General features: G+C 44.7%; 1 protein-coding gene across 4 annotated transcripts in view; it reads right to left on the bottom strand.

Moving 5' to 3' along the window:
* MORN5 (MORN repeat containing 5) overlaps positions 1–16,868 on the bottom strand; it is a 132,596-nt gene that overhangs the window by 36,937 nt on the left and 78,791 nt on the right. For all 4 annotated transcript variants that reach the window (XM_078640837.1, XM_078640839.1, XM_078640838.1 and 1 more), the window contains 2 exons: positions 3,257–3,368; positions 568–699 (listed from right to left, as the gene is read on the bottom strand). In XM_078640837.1, coding sequence (XP_078496963.1) covers positions 568–699; positions 3,257–3,368 — 244 coding nt within the window. The remainder of the gene's footprint in view (positions 1–567; positions 700–3,256; positions 3,369–16,868) is intronic.

Here is a 16,868-nt window from a genome sequence, read left to right as displayed (position 1 = left end):
GATTTTGAAAAATACTAAAACTCACAATGCCAATTAGAACTTTTGGAATGCATAGGATAACATTATGCTCACATTATCCAAAGAAAGCATTTATTAGAAGGACACTAGGAAAGATACAGATCACAAATAAAATAGTGCTGGCTACCAGCAGCACTGTTGTCACACAATTGAGAACAATAATAAAATGACCTGGTTTACACTCTAGAATACAGAGTACCATCTGTCTGAGTGGCTTAGGACTTAACTTTCGCTACACACACAGATGGTAATCCCTCCTATTTAGATATCCACAGTCCAGCTAACATGTTGAAAGTAACCGCCATCAGAGTACAACACTTTGGTGGACAATGGGAGTTTTCTTGTTAACAAACAAAAAGAGGAATGACCTCGATATCCCACAAATAAAATAGTTTCATCACAAAGATGTTATATTCAGCCCAAACAAACATATGTTTTTGAATATTACTAAGAAACTGCATTGATAGTAAATGTAATCATTACATTAAAATACACAATTGTATTTAGAAATATTAATTGTTGGTGATGGAAAAGCAAAGCAAGACAAACCTGCATTTCTTAAGAATTTATTTGTGTAGTCATTGACTACACGATTCACTGGGTCATAAAATCCATCCCCGCAATCATAGCACCCTATTGGAATTTGCCTGGGAGGATCCAAATCTGTAAGCTGGGAACGACCTGAAAAAGAAACATTTTAAAGGATAATAGCTCTGTAACATTAAAATATGTTTGATTTATTTGTATTTATTTATATTAAGCATTTCAATATATCAGTTATAAAAGAGATGAACGTGAAAAATATTGAAAGCAAATTGTATGATAATACATTCTGATTTACAAAAAATATCCCTATAAAGATTAGCTGTTAAACACACATGATGTAAAAATATATCATGCTTTATATATTCAAATTAGTTAAGAACCTCTCCAACCCAGCCTGCGCTACATCCGCCATTCCGGCTTCTCAGAAGCTATGTGACTCCCTAGCCTTGGCGTTTGAGGATAAAATAAAAATCATCTTGAATGGACTTTCGGCCTCCAATTCGACCAGCCCCCTTGTCTTTTGTTCTTTGGAACCGGTCAGCATAGCGACTCGGGAGGCCCTTGAAGAGGAGGCAGTACAGCCTCGGCTGACCTGCTTTCCTACTCCTTCTTTGGAGGATTTCTGCTTGCTGGCCAATGGCGTTTCATCTGGCTCCCCTTTAGACCCATTGCCACATAAGTTCTGGAAGCTGTTTCAGGGGGAGCTCTTTCAGCCGCTCCATTCCATCTGCTGCCAGTCCCTTGTCACGGCCACGGTCCCGGATAGCTGGAAACTGGCAGTGGTTACTCCTCTGCTAAAGAAGGCCACCTTGGACCCGCTGTGCCTGGCCAATTAAAGGTCCATTTCGCTCTTGCCTTTCTCGGTAAAAATCTTAGAGAAATTGGTCACTAGGGTCCTGTCCAGCTTCCTTGAAACCAACGACATTCTGGACGTGGCCCAATTTGGATTCAGGCCGGCCCACGGCACGGAGTCTGCTTTGGTGGCCGTTTTGGACGCCCTGCGTTCGCGCGTCGACATGGGAGGAGCGGCGTTTCTGGTGCTACTCGACATGTCGGCCGCGTTCGATACGGTTGACCATGCGGTGTTACTTGGCAGGCTCCGGGAGTCCGGAGTGACCGGCCTGGCCCTGGACTGGCTGGCCTCATACCTTGTAATAGGCAGCAATCTGTGGCCTTGCCGCCTTTTCGATCAGTCGTAAAAGATGTGAATCAGGGTGTACCGCAGGGCTCTGCAATCAGCCCGATTCTTTTTAACGTATATCTTCGCCCTCTAATAAGTTTGATTAAGTCATTTGGCATTTCTGTCATCAACTATGCCGATGACACTCAACTTATTTTTTCTTTTGAGGGCAGGGAAGCAGTTTCTATGGAATCCTTTCACCGCTGCATTACTGTAACGGCGGACTGGTTGCGCCAGAACTCGCTCCAGTTCAATGGAGCAAAGACCGAAGTTCTCCATTGCTCACTGGACCGAATGCCCCGTCCTTTACCCGAGGGGTTCTGGCCTTTCTCTACTCTAGGCACCGTAGCAGCGGCAGAATCAGCCCGCAACCTAGGCGTCCTGTTCGGGCCTTGCCTCCAGCTGGATGCCTTCGTTAATAAAACCACGGCGACTTGCATGCTACTGCTCTGTACGTTAAGGAAAATTCTTCCGCTACTTCCCCCCTCGGCAAGGACAGAAGCAGTGCGTAGTATTATCCTCAGTAGATTAGACTACTGCAACGCACTGCTTCTGGGGGCTCCCAACACCTTGGTCGCGAAGCTGCAGCGGGTGCAGAATATGGCAGCTAAACTGGCTCTTTCACGACCACGGTCTGCTTCGTCCTCTCTTGCGCTCTCGGATCTTCATTGGCTTCCTGTTCAAAAACGGATCTGCTTTAAATCCTCCTGTCTGGTTTTCAGGGCTCTGCACGGGCTGGGTCCAGTGATGTTGCAAGATCTATTCTCCTGGTACTCTACCGCCAGACCTTTGAGATCCTCTTCGACATTCCTGGTCACAGTTCCCAGGATAAAAAGGGTGAGGATAGGCGGCCGCTCTTTCAGCTTTACGGCCGCCAAACTATGGAATTCCTTACCGATGTCTCTAAGGTGCAAGCAGGATCTCTTGTTTTTTAAAAAGGATCTCGAAAGCTACCTCTTCCCGAGAGCAGCGTAGTTTAACATCTGTAGGTAATGTTTATGGTCGAAGCGCCAGGATACCCTTTGGGTGACAGCTGCGCTCTATAAGTATGCTTACAAATACAAATACAAATACAAATAACGGATTAAAATTTTTATTTAATATGCGCAAACATGTAAAAGATGTTTCTGGCACCATGGTAAAAAGGATGTAACAGTGCATTGCTCTCCCGCTATTACCTAAAAAATACGGCTTTGCAACTTTGTGAATTTTGTGGGCTTTAAACTTCTTTGTCTCCTAGCAAAGGGTCCAGCAACAAAACATTTTTGAAAAAGAATTTTGAAAGCAAATAATGTTCTTGCAAAATCTTTCTTTGTCAGGGAAAGGTTTACTGCCTTTTTCAGCCTTGAACACTTAATTTGAAATTATTCACAAAGCAGCAGTAAGCAAAGTTAAAAAACTTTAACCACCAAAATAAAAATCTGTTTATTTTGGTTTTCAAGTAGTCCAGAATGCACTCAAGTTTATATACACACTTATTTTTGTATTAATTTTAGTAAGAAGTTAATGTACCTGCTGGTTTCAGTCCATTACATATTTCAGTATAAAATCTTCTGTCATATCCATCGCAGTAAAGCCATTTCTTCTCTTTGTATTCAAGACCATCTGTGAAGGTATATGTTCCCTGAAAAGCAATTTAAAGTAAACAAATAAATCAAGGATTTATTTTACAGTGAATTGTCAAGAATATATCCAATAGTTCAATAACCAATAGAAATCTGTCCTTCGTCCTCAGGTCCATTTGGAATGTGTAATTATAATTAACCAATGACCATATATTAAATCTAGCATTTCTAACATTCCAGAATTAAGGCAGGAGATGCTGTAAACCTGAGATTTTGATTATGGAAGTAATTTAATATTCTATGGATCACAAATTTATATTTTAACAAGACCGTGAAGACCTCGCCAACTACAAAGACATCACTTATCTACCCTTCCGTGGATTATCGAAAAAGCAGTATAGGCTTGATTACAAGATCATATCAATGTTCTTCCCTTAAATATGTTTGAGGCATTCCACCACTGTAGTTCCTGATGGACCTTGGGTGAAACCAACACTAGATTCTCCATGTTACCCCCGCTTGCTACCATTGCAATACAAAGCAATCTTGGAGAGGTCTAATGTGTAGTCTTGCTTGTGCCACTCTAGTTATGAATGATGCCATCGTTCCTAGAAGGCACATCACTGTTTTGGCTGGTAAGTGATGATGTGGCTGAAAAAAGTCCAGTTGGTTCTGGAGATTGGGAACCTTTTGTGCAATGGGTAAGCTCTCCCTGAGACTGAATCGAGTATCGCACCCAGGTATGGTTAAACCTGGAGAGGTTGGAGTTGCCACTTTGTTGCATTTATTGTGAATCCCAATTGGTGTAGAAGGTCGATTGTGCTGTGTGTGTCTGTTAGACATTTGGCTTTGGTTGGACTTTTGATCAGGCAATTGTCTACATAAGAAAAGACATGTATGTTTCCTATTCATAATTTTGCAGCTACTACCGCTAAGCATTTTGTGAACACCTTTGGGCCACATCGTATATTTTACAAATATTCGTGGGCTGAAAAAAATCACTTTTATAAATGGATGAGTTCAATTTAAATGAAAGAATAAGGTCTACTAGGATCTTTTATGTAATCAGCATGATATGATTCAGAACAAAAGAGAAATGTGACAAATACAAAGAAACAATGCCATACCTAAACTAAAAAATGTATAATAAATAAAAAGGTAAAACATTAGCAAATGCTCTAACAAAATAATCAATTACTTAACTGTAGATAAGAATCACCGGAATATAAGGCCTTGGAAAACAGAGAAATTACATTTTAGGCTATTAACACTAAAGTTGCTGAGGGCCGGATAAAATCTTGTTGAGCACCAATGTGGCCCGCAGGCCGTAGTTTGGACACCCTCGGCCAAGAACAAGAAACAGTGCAAACCTGGATCACTGACACAAACTCTGATGGTTTGGAACCACAACTTTCACCAAATGGCAAGTCTCTTGGATTCAATCTGGACACAAACCTCACCTTCAAAAAACATATTGCCCAAAAAGACAAGACAGCCTGGTTAAATTGTTTCTTTGAAAAAGAGATTTATTTCCTCTTCTGGTGCTCGGGTCGCCGCTATAAAAACAGAGGACGCACTTTAATCAGGAGACTGCTGCTATTGACCCCTGAGGCGTGAGCCGGGCGGTTATTAATTTTAACTGATCTTAACTTCGTATTGTGTGATTTTTCCTCTGTGTCCTTTCCCCCCCACGGCATCAGCGCTTCGCGCTGTAGACCACCGCGGCGCTATCAAATCACTCACCGATATTAGGGTGAAGGATTCAGCTCCCTTTAAATTACATCCTTAATGCACTCAGCTTAGTGCCGGCAGATTACTTGCCTTCCCCCGCAACGACTGGCCGATTGTAGGGCCGTCATCTCCTGGGGCCCGGGCTGAGAATTCAGCGGCGGCCATCTTTGATAGGGTTCTCCTCTTCTGGCGCTCGGGTCGCCGCTATAAAAACATACGGCCATGGCTCCGCGAAGCGGACGCGCTCAGCGGGCGCGCCGTACGCGCGCCGGAGTCAAGCCAGAGTCCTGCCCGTCTGCGCTCGTCCGCGATCGACCGGGGCGCGGGGCAGGACCCCCTGGTCCTTTAGAGCCGGCTGGCCCGTTGGGTATGTACAGGGACCGATTATATTACACTAAACATGACCTACTATCTTTATGTCAGAGATCGGAAAACAGCTGCTACCACACTCTACTGGCCGAGTCACTACCCCCTTATTGCGAGACGTGCGACCAGATTTTTCCACTTTTTAGGAGGGAGGTGAGGGAAGAAGCCAAGTTAAATATGCTATTATTGAATTGTATATCCATGAAGAAACACAAAATTGAGATATACGATCTGCTGACAAACAGTGACCCGGATTCTCTGTTTCTCACCGAGACATGGCTGGACGAAGCATCATCCCCGGATGCTCTCAAAGCTATCCCCCCTGGTTACAGCCTACTTAGACTAGACAGACAGCGAGGAGGGGGGTTAGCCCTTATTTATAGATCAGACCTAGAATGTACTCTACTAAAGGCTACCCTACCTAACAGCGAGAGTGGCTTCTTCACCATAAAAGTAGGACCCAAAAACGTTGTTAATGGATTACTGATATACCGCCCACCAGGGGGTGATGCACAGTTTGGGGACCAACTTTTGGAACTAATAACTCAATCAAGATTAGATACAAAAGGTTTCTCATCTTGGGGGATCTAAACCTTCACTTTGATGACACAGAGTGTAGAGAGGCACAAGCCGTGGCTGCAGCAATGAAATCCTTGGGGGTTAATCTGCTATCCACAGCCCCCACGCACCAACTGGGCCACCTCCTGGACCCTATTTTTGCTAATTGGGAAGGCATTAAGGTTTTATCCCCGGTCCAAGCGATTTGGTCGGATCATAGCATCATCCCGTTTGAAGTAGAAAGTGAGCCCTCAGGAACTAGATTTAGGAAACCCTTATTGCAGAAGCGCAGGGATTGGAAGAAATTTACTCCAGAATTGTTTGAAAGCGCCCTATTAGAACATCCCCTGCCCCTAGGTAATACTTTACAGGAGGCATGGAGCAGTTACGAGAATTGGATGTCCAATGCTTTGGACGAGGTAGCGCCTTGGACACTCAAACCTCCCGTAAGGCAATCTAGAACTGCTCCCTGGTTCTCAGAAAAACTTAAATTGGCTAAAGCCAAATGTAAAACTATGGAACGGAGTTGGAGGTAGAACTATGCTCCAGAACACAAAGTACGTTATAGAACGAAACTAAAAAAATACCAAAAACTGGTGAAATTAGAGAAAAGTATCTATTTTAAGAGTAGAATTGAGCTAGCGGATAATCGCACCAGAGAACTCTTTAGTATTTACAAAGAACTTACGGTCCCATCCAGACTCGAAGCTCAAGATACTTACTCTAATGAGATATGTGATTCTGCAGCTGATTTCTTTGAAGACAAGGTCGACAAAATTCATGCCACCTTTTAAAATAGCGTCGATCTCTAATGCAATCATAAGGATGTAAGAGACAGTTCCACAAAGAAATCCCATCTTACATGTTTTAAAACACCTGAAAGACATGAACTATTATGTATTGTCAACAGTATACAATCTGGCTCTCCCTGCGACGCGTGCCCGCCGGCACGGTGCAAAGGAGTCATGGAGAGCACATTAATTGACCATATTAGCCACATGGTGACACTGTCTTTCCAAGAATGTCACGTACTCGACGCGTGGAAAACAGCTCAGGTTATTCCTCTAAAAAAGAAACCCAATATCCATATCTCTCAACTCCAAAATCTGCGCCCCATCTCCCTTCTTCCCTTCTGTTCAAAAATCGTAGAAAAGGTGGTTAACAGGCAGCTCATGGAATATCTTGAGGAGGAAGCCCTCCTCCATCCCTCACAATCGGGATTTAGAACTGGTTACTCAACAGAGTCAGCCGTTCTCTATTCCACTGAGTGCCTTAGACAGATAGTGGATGAAGGTGAGACAGCAGCGTTGGTTTTATTAGACCTGAGTGCAGCTTTTGACACCGTGCTGCACACAACGCTGCTGTCTCGTCTTTCTGAGATGGGGGTGGCGGGATCCGCCTATGCTTGGCTACGATCCTTCTTGGCCAATAGAAGTTTTCAGATGCACTGCCCACCCTTCAAATCTTCCCTCCGGAAAGTGAGCCATGGGGTCCCCCAGGGCTCAAGCCTGAGCCCTACCTTGTTTAATATCTATATGGAACCCCTGGCTCACGTAGTGGAGGCATTTGGGGTGGGCATTGTTAGCTATGCTGATGACACCCAGCTGATGTTTAAGCTTACGCCCGACCGCAGAGAAGACGCCACTAACTTTTCGAACTGTTTGTCATCAGTGGCAGCATGGATGAACAACAATTGCCTGCGCCTCAATGGCGAAAAAACAGAACTACTGGTGGTTGGGAAAGCAGCATCAGCATGGTCTCGCATGTGGTGGCCCACTGAATTGGGCAGTCCTCCCATTCCTGTGGATTTGGTAAGAAACCTTGGTGTAATGCTGGACTCAGACCTCTCCTACAAGGCCCACGTCAGCAAGGTGACTGGTAGGTGCTTTGGCATATTGAGGGTTCTTCGGAAGGTATTAGATCTCCTTCCTACTGGAGCCAGAAAAACTATTGTCCATGCCCTGGTGACTCCGCACCTTGACTATGGGAACGCTCTGCTGATAGGGCTGAGTAAGAAAGGCCTTCACCAACTTCAGTGCGTGCAGAACACTGCTGCACGCCTAGTGCTCGGGCTTTCGCGCAGAGCTTCTGGGAAGACCGCTCTGGCCAAGCTCCACTGGCTCCCAGTCAGGGAGCGGATTAAATTTAAAGCTCTTTGTTATGCGCACCGCATCGCCCAGGGCAAGGGCCCTGATTACCTAAAGAACCTCCTCATTGCACATCGCCCCACTCGGAACTTAAGATCGTCCGGTGCGATGTTGTTTAAACTTCCCCGTATCATCAGGGCCAGGATGGGTGGCCGTTCCTTTAGGCACTTGGCCTCTAAACAGTGGAATGAACTCCCGCTTCATCTTCGAATGGAACCATCCGAATTAAGATTCCGGGGGAAACTTAAAACGTTTCTGTTCCCTATCACGTAAACCCTCCCTCTCTCTGGCTTGTTAACATCTGCCTCCTGAAATTAAGCAGCAGCCAGCGCGGGGACACACTGTTCTTTGTGTAGCCAGGCGCTTTACAAATGGCTTATTATTATTATTATTATTATTATTTACCGCTATTCAAGCCCTGTTCCCAGGACTTCACAACTCTACAATGAATCCTGTAGAGGACAGGCTACACACTGATGCATATTTCATCTAGCCTTGCTCCCCCTGCCTTCAATAGCATCTGCATAAGTTATAAAGCCATGATGACGAGAACCCATGCTTAACTTGCAGATAAACTCACCACCTCTGGCGACTCTCAGTACACTAAAAGTCAGAACAACATCAGACTGGAGTGCAAGAAGTGTGAAAAAGAAAAGAAACAAGCCAGCAGCCTTTTCCAACTATGCACCCAGAATTTGGAACAAAATTCCAATATTCCAATATCAATCAACAAAACCCCAATGCTACTCCACTTTAAGAAAGAACTGAAAATACACCTCTTTAAAGAACACAACATCACAATGCAGTAAGAGTACACTTTTGCTGCCAGAACCCATCTACCTCTCCTGTCACTTGTTGATCGTATACTTGCCTTTCACCCTGCATAGCACTCCATTGACTTTTGGCTACGTTCACGCTATACAAATACTACATGCACACAAACATAAATATATACACACATAATATTGTGAGAAACTGATCTACTGGGATATGGCAAACTGTCTAGTGCACAGGAGTGAATATGTTGCAAACAGAGCAACCTTTTGAAGAAATTGTGTGTAGATGGCAAGTGTAATATGCCAAATTCAAACAGTACAGTAAGAAGCAAAGAACTTTAATGGCAATAGCTGTTTTAAATAAAACAAATAAAACCTAGTTACAGCAATAAGACAAAAAAGGTCAAATGGCTTAAAGGTGTAAAAGTTATAGGTAGAATGAAAATGATGCCAGAAATTATTCCATTGTAAAAAAAAAGTTATATTCAAAATAAATGGAGTGCTGAACATAATGAAAAACATCAACAAAAATAAATGTTAATAAGCATTGCATCAATTATCAAGAGAAAAGTCAAGATAGTAAAAAAACAAATGTGATGATCTATGAAAACTAATGGGGACATATATAACATTCATGTCAAAGGAAACAATAAAATAATTTAAAAATCTAATAAACCTCCAATGAGGAGTTTTATTAGATTTGCTATCGTAAATCTCTCAGGTAAAGAACATAAGGAATAGGGTCAAAAATTGACACCAATAAGGATAAAGTTCCAGCTATTGGGAATTTGTTGTTCTTAGATCGTAAGCTCTTTCTCATTATCAACTGGGGGATATCGATGCCACCAAGTGGCAGGACCAAAACTAATTTCATACGTGGCTCCATTTCGGAGTGTGTTTTGTTACTAAGGGGGAGAGGGGTCAGTAAAAGGCCACTGACAATAGGACAAAGAATAACAGACTATTCATTTACGTGACTACCATGTTCTAGTCTTTGCCATTTTCTCATTCTCAGTTTGTGCGTAGAATCCAAAGAAGTTCAGACAGAGAAAATAAAAAAAGTGCAGCTTGTGGCAGTTCTAGAAAAGGTGAGACTTCTGGCTAATATCTGCATTGATTTGGGAAGAAGCCTCAAGTGGGTAATAATGAGTGTGTGTACGGTAGGTGCTTAGCCACCCAGCACATATGGTGTAGAGCAGTGGTTCCCAAACTTTTGACTCCTGAGGACCCCCATTGAGTCACCACTAGAAGCCGGGGACCCCCAAGCAATTTGTATGAGTTAAATTTCAAACATTAAAATAGTAATTCGAAAAAAATACACACATGTGCACACAAAACAAATACTCAAAGTACTAAGGATTTTGGGGCCAGATGTACGACCATTTCATTTAGCGCCTCGCAATTGGCGACACATTGTGAGTGGCAAATTGCGAGTCGCTAAATGAAATGTACAACAGTATGTTTAACACTGTTTGGGATTCCCAATGGGGTCGCAAATTACGAGGTTCATTAAAATTAATGAGCCTCTCGCAATTTGCGAGCCCATTGGGAATGCCAGCATGGTGGCCTGCTGGGCTCTGCAGGCCACCATGTCTCGGACTGCTTTTAAATAACGCAGTTTAAAAAAAAAATGCAGCCTGTTTACCATGCATTAAAAAAATTTTTTAAAAATGAAACGTTTTTGTTTCATTTTCTAAGGGCAGGCAGAGGTCTCTGGGACCACTGCCTGACCTTAAAAAATAATTTTGCATGCATTTGCAAAGGGGTAGGGGTCCCTTGGGTACCCCTTCACATATGCGAATGCATTGCAATCTACTTGAATTGGGTGGAAATTGTGACTGTTTTGCGACCGCAAAACATTTATACATAGTTTTGAGACTCGCTATTTGGAAGGGAATGCCCCTTCCAAATAGCAAGTTGCAAAACCTATTTAGGGAGTCACAAACAAATTGCGACTCGCGAAATTGGCTATGTACATGGCCCAATAGGTTTTTGCATGCGCAAACGGGTTCGCGAACCCGTTCGCGCATATAAAAACAGATCATACATCAATGAATGAATGAAAAGGATCTTATCTTGCGCAGACTTAGCCCCAAGGGCGTCAAGGCGCCTAAATCAAATATATCAGCTAAGCCCCCTACAGTAACACTCAGCAGCATGCTCTCATTGGTAGGCCCTCTTAAAGAGACAGGTTTTAAGAGCTTTTTTAAATAGCTCAATTGTGGGAAGGGTTTTTATATCAAGAGGGATAGAATTCCAAAGCTGAGGGGCAACCACGGAAAACGCTCTGGCTCCCCATCTGGCTAGTTTGAAACGCGGAACAACCAATTGACAGAGTCCCGCAGACCGAAGGCCTCTTGTAGGGACGTAGCGCGTAAGGAGAGAGCCAATGGCACTGGAGGAACCTTCCGTCACAGCTCTGTAGGCTAAGCACAGAATTTTAAAAGAGATTCTGTACTGCACCGGTAGCCAGTGGAGTTCTTTCCTAGCTGCAGTGGCAGAGGAGGTTTTAGGAAGGGCCAAGACAAAACGAGCTGCAGCGTTCTGCACAACCTGCAATCGATGCAAAAGGCTTTTATTGACTTCCGTATAAAGGGAATTGCAATAATCCAATCTCGATCCTACCAAGGCAACTGCAACCTGCTTACGAGCCTGAAGGCAAAGAAACCCACGGATTTTATTGAGTATCCTAATCACACCCCAGCAAGTGGCCACGGTCCAGTTGACTTGGAGGGAAAGGGAAAGCGAGGTGTCGAAAATTACGCCAAGGTTTCTGGCAGATTGGGAGGGGGTGGGGCAGATGCCAAGAGAAGATGGCCACCACTCACTTGACCAAACATCTTGGTCCTTCCCAAAAATCAACACCTCCGTCTTTTCGCCGTTCAGTTTCAGGGAATTTATAGTCATCCAGTCTGCCACATACTGCATGCATACCCTGAAACAGGCGGCTGATGTCCTAACAGAAGAGTGAGCCAGTGACACCATGATCTGAGTGTCATCTGCATAGGATACCACCTCCATCCCCTGCGATCTTACTAGTCTTGCCAAGGGAGCCACATAGATGTTGAATAGGGTCGGACTTAAAGCCGACCCTTGTGGCACCCCACACTGCAATGACTTGGCAGGGGAGAGGTGGTTCCCCAGCATCACTCTCTGCTCCCTGTCCAACAGAAAAGAGTTGAGGAGACTCAAGGCCGTTCCCCTGACACCAACTTCCCTAAGCCGAGATGTCAGAATGGCCGGGGAGAGGGTGTCGAACGCGGCCGTGAGGTCCAACAAAACCAGGACCGTGGTTTGACCTGAGTCCACTTTAAGTCGGATGTTATTGACCACACAAGTGAGAGCGGACTCAGTGCTGTGGTGCTTTCTGAAGCCATGTTGCGTGTTGTCAAGGTATTTGGATGATTCAAGGAAGGAGGACAGATGAAAATTCAGATGCGCCTCAAGCATCTTGGCAGGGGCAGGGAGGAGGGAGATAGGCCTAAAGTTCTTCAATAAGGCCGGATCTAGGGACGGCTTCTTGAGGAGCGGTTTTACAATCGCCTTCTTCCACACAGCAGGGAAGGAACCCTGAGTAATAGCCATGTTCATTACCTCAAGCATAGGAGGAAGAAGGCTATTCCTACACTCTTTAAGTTTTTTCAGAGGTAGGGGGTCCAGAGGGGAAGCAGATTTAGTCCTGTCAAGCAACAGGTTCAGTCCTTCCAGGGATAAAGATGGAAAATCCATAAGAAAGCAGGAGGGAACTGTACCTAAGGAATCAAGACTAGAAATAGCAGAACATAAGCTTTGATCCAGGTCATGACAGTGAGCTTCCAAGGATAAGTGAATGCCAAGAATTTTATTGTGGAAGAAGTCAGAGATATTGTCGCAGAGTTCTTGCGAACTGACTACGGGGTCTGGGAGTTGCAGGGAGCATAAGGTGTCAGCAATTTTAAAAAGCTCCCTGGAGGAGGAGAGTGAGCTGGTAAGGTTGGAAAAATAGTCCTGCTTCACTATCACTACACTCCGTTTATACTCCCGCAGTGCGGACTTGTGAGCCTCCCGATCATTGGCGTCCCAAGATTTCCTCCAATTTCTCTCACTACTCCTACATCTCTGCCTCATGAGACGCAGCTGATCAGTAAACCAAGGTGCTGTGGGCTTTCGACGTGCGACATAGCGCAGAGAAGGAGGAGCAAGTTGTTCCACTGCCCTAGATATAGAATCCGTCAGGTGTTGAGCTGCCACCACTACGTCTTTAGATGATAGAGATTCGGGGGTGGAGACAAGCGGGATAAGGGCCTCATCCGATATCGTCCTGAGGTTTCTCCTAAGGATAAATGGGGAAGTTCCCACATTAATAATCCCTAGGGCAGGAAGGGAAAGTTCTAATGGCACGGCACAGTGATCAGACCAAACCAGTGGTAACGGAGGGCCAGTAGAAATCCTGACGTCGTTGGAAAATACTCCGTCAAGTATGTGCCCAGCCTTATGGGTGGGACTACTCACAAGTTGGGCTAGGTCACATGCACCTAGAGAATCAACCAGCGATATTGTATCCTTTGAGTAGACCTCATCCAAGTGAAAATTAAAGTCACCCAAAATAGTGAAAGCCGTTTTCCCAAAGTAAGGTTCCAAGAGTGTCAATAGTTCAGAAGGGAAACTAGCTCTGGGACCGGGAGGCCTATAAATCAAAATACCAGTGAAAGAGGCTGATGGAGAGAGGGTAATACAAAAATATAGGGCTTCGAATCGATCTGACGGCGTCGATAGAGATTTAGTGCAGCAATAAAGAGAGGATTTAAGAAGGATGGCAATGCCACCTCCTCTGCGAAGGGATCTGTCCTGTCTATAAAGAGAATAACCATCAGGAATGGCCAGAATCAGGTCATGTCCTGAGGTATCGGAGGCCCAAGTCTCCGTGATAAACACCCAATCCGGCTGTCGCTCATCCACGAAATCGTGAAAGGCGACGTTGTGCTTAATAAGCGAACGGGCATTAATCAGAAAGCCAGATCTAGAGGGAGCATCAGGTTGTTTAAGCGGAAGAGAAGATGTTACACAACCAGTGCCGGAAAAAGCAAAAGGGGCCGTACAGGCCCTGCACCTATAATAGTGCAGGATCCCCTCAGGCGAATAACGATGTAGACAGGGCTGGGATACAGGTCTAAGTGACAGAAAATCAGATCTTGAATATCGCCTAGTTATCCTGTCAGGAGGGGAAGGAGTAGAAACAGAGTCCAGCCCGACCTGCTGCCCGTCCTCAGCGCGGACGGGCGCAGACGGGCTGAACTCTGGCGTAACTCCGGCTTCAGTACGGCGTCCCCGCTGCGCGTTACCGCTGCGCGCAGACATGGCTGCCTATATACTCGCCTTTAGACACAGAGAGCGGACTGGACGCGCAAAATCTGCCCCTCCCCAGTATGGCCGCCGTCGAGACTGTGGAAAGGACCCGCGAAATGCAGTGAGTTTACAATTATGTTGCAGGTGAGATGACAGAGGTGGGGGTGTGCGTGGCCAGATATTTAAAAACAGGGGAAAAGTGCAAAAAATAACTTTAGCAAATAAAAAGACCAAGACGGGTATTTTAAAATAGACAAGCGCTACGAATGAGGGCGCTGCAACCAGTGAAGCGCGGGAGCAACCAAGAGCGCGCCATGCAGTTTACCTGCATATATACTCGCCTTTAGACACAGAGAGTGGACTGGGACGCGCAAAATCTGCCCCTCCCCAGTATGGCCGCCGTCGAGACTGTGGAAAGGACCCGCGAAATGCGGTGAGTTTACAATTATGTTGCAGGTGAGATGACAGAGGTGGGGGTGTGCGTGGCCAGATATTTAAAAACAGGGGAAAAGTGCAAAAAATAACTTTAGCAAATAAAAAGACCAAAACGGGTATTTTAAAATAGACAAGCGCTACGAATGAGGGCGCTGCAACCAGTGAAGCGCGGGAGCAACTAAGAGCGCGCCATGCAGTTTACCTGCATATATACTCGCCTTTAGACACCAGGCATCAGGCCCTTAGTATTTTATATTGAAGTAATAGCCCCTCTGTCACATGTATTTCATTTGTTTTATAGCATCTCTCATACCATTGTAGGATGTCAGAGCACTTTCCATCACACACATATTGAGGCATTGAATGATACATGTAAATCAGTGTGTATATAAAATGTTTAAAGAGTGCTTGGTCTGGAAAAGCACAAACTCAGGATTCAGAACATAACACAGTGGCTAGCATTGACTTTAACATAAAAAATGTATTTCCACCCAAATATATCTTTTTAGAAGCATCAGCATAATGAATAACTGGGACAAAATATAAGTTACTAACTGGTACCATGCAGTTTGCAAGCAGCTCTTTGATGACAGTTTATAGGTCCCTCTGCTAGATTACGATTGTCACTTATGAAATGCACAGTAACAAAAGAATCTCTGTGACAAAAGCAGTAACCACGAACAAAGGCACATAAAATACTGCTTTTTAAGATGCATATTACACGTTCTTTGCAGTAGGCACATTAACCCTCTGTGCTACATTAGTTAAATCAAAGCTGCCACTGAACAACACTCTCCTCGCTCTCCAGCAGGTACATCAATCACTGGCATTCTCTTGACACTTTTATTGTTGCTGGAAAGCTGCTAATTATACAAGAAACATTTCTGTCCTTTTAAAACTGTTGCCTACGGACCCTCTGGGAATGTGTCGCGGACCACAGTTTGGGAAACACTGGTGTAGAGGAACATGCATGGAAAATGCCACTTACGCTGCCTTATCCCTGATGGAGTATGCCCAAACAAAATATGGGAGTTGGGATCCATACAGAGTGTAGAAATGGGTGTTTTTAGAAATTGGGTTACTAATAGATATACATATATATAATAAGATATACACCCAGTCCAAGCAGGAACTACAACCCTAGTCAGGGTAAGTGAGATACACACCATAAATTAACCTGTGCTCACTCTCTGGGGCTTGGCACAGAGCAGACCAGCAGGTTTCACTTAACTGGCATTGTGTAAAGTATTTGTGCAACACTTCAAACAGTAACAAAATAAAAACATGACAAAAAGACCCCACACCAGAATTTTTTTTATATGTTTATGAACAAAACAAGAACAAAATGGCAAAATTCCAATAAGTATAACCGGACTTATGAATTTTTAAAGAAATATAGTGCTTAAAAGCTTAAAGTGCCAACCGGGGATATCTGGTAGCACTTGACCAGGATAAATCCAAAAGTTCAAGCCAACTGCGATGGAGCGCAGGTCGGGATACAGGGACCAGCAGTGGCCCTCTGAAGAGTACCTTGTTGCGTCTTCAATGAAACTGAGATGTGGGCAGCAAAACGGGTGATACATTGTCATCCAGCTTCCAGCTGAAAGCGATGAGTCGGTTTCGAGCTGCGCAAAGTCTGGGATGCGTCATGAAAGCAGATGATAAATTGCGCTCATGGCGAAGCGATGTCTTCAGTTCCCGCAGCGGGCACAATGCTTCGTCATCGAGGGAGATGCATGAATTCTGGCAGTTGCAGCACTTTATACCCACTTCCAAGGGGCCTTGACTGGATTGCCATCACTTGGCAGGGCAAGCCTTACAGCTAGCTAAGCCAGGTTCTGTTGCAGGTAAAAAGAAAAAAGTCTTTGATGTCCCTGAGACTTTAGAACAGAGGGCAAGCATCCTCTTGGAGTCACTATGGATTCATGTGAGATGGGTCCAGTCCTTCCTCAGCAGAGCAGAGGGTAGCTAGCAGCAGAGTAGCACTGCAGAGCAGAAAATCAGTTCTTCCAGAGTAGCAATCCAGTAGAGTGGCAGCCGTTGTAGCAGCACAGCAGTCCTTCCTCCTGGCAGAGTTGTTCGCGTGTCTATAAGTGATTTGGTGGGGTCACAAAACTCTGTACTTATACCCAGTTGTGCCTTTTACGTGGAGGTTACTTTAAAGAGGGGCTTTGAAGTGCACAGAGGCCTCCCTACCCAGCCCTTGCTCCAGCCTCACTAC

Source organism: Lissotriton helveticus, chromosome 5_1, assembly GCF_964261635.1.
Source record: "Lissotriton helveticus chromosome 5_1, aLisHel1.1, whole genome shotgun sequence".
Taxonomy (NCBI): Eukaryota; Metazoa; Chordata; class Amphibia; order Caudata; family Salamandridae; genus Lissotriton; species Lissotriton helveticus.
Note: the sequence above shows the minus strand (reverse complement) of the source record. Positions and strands in the feature narration are given on the sequence as shown.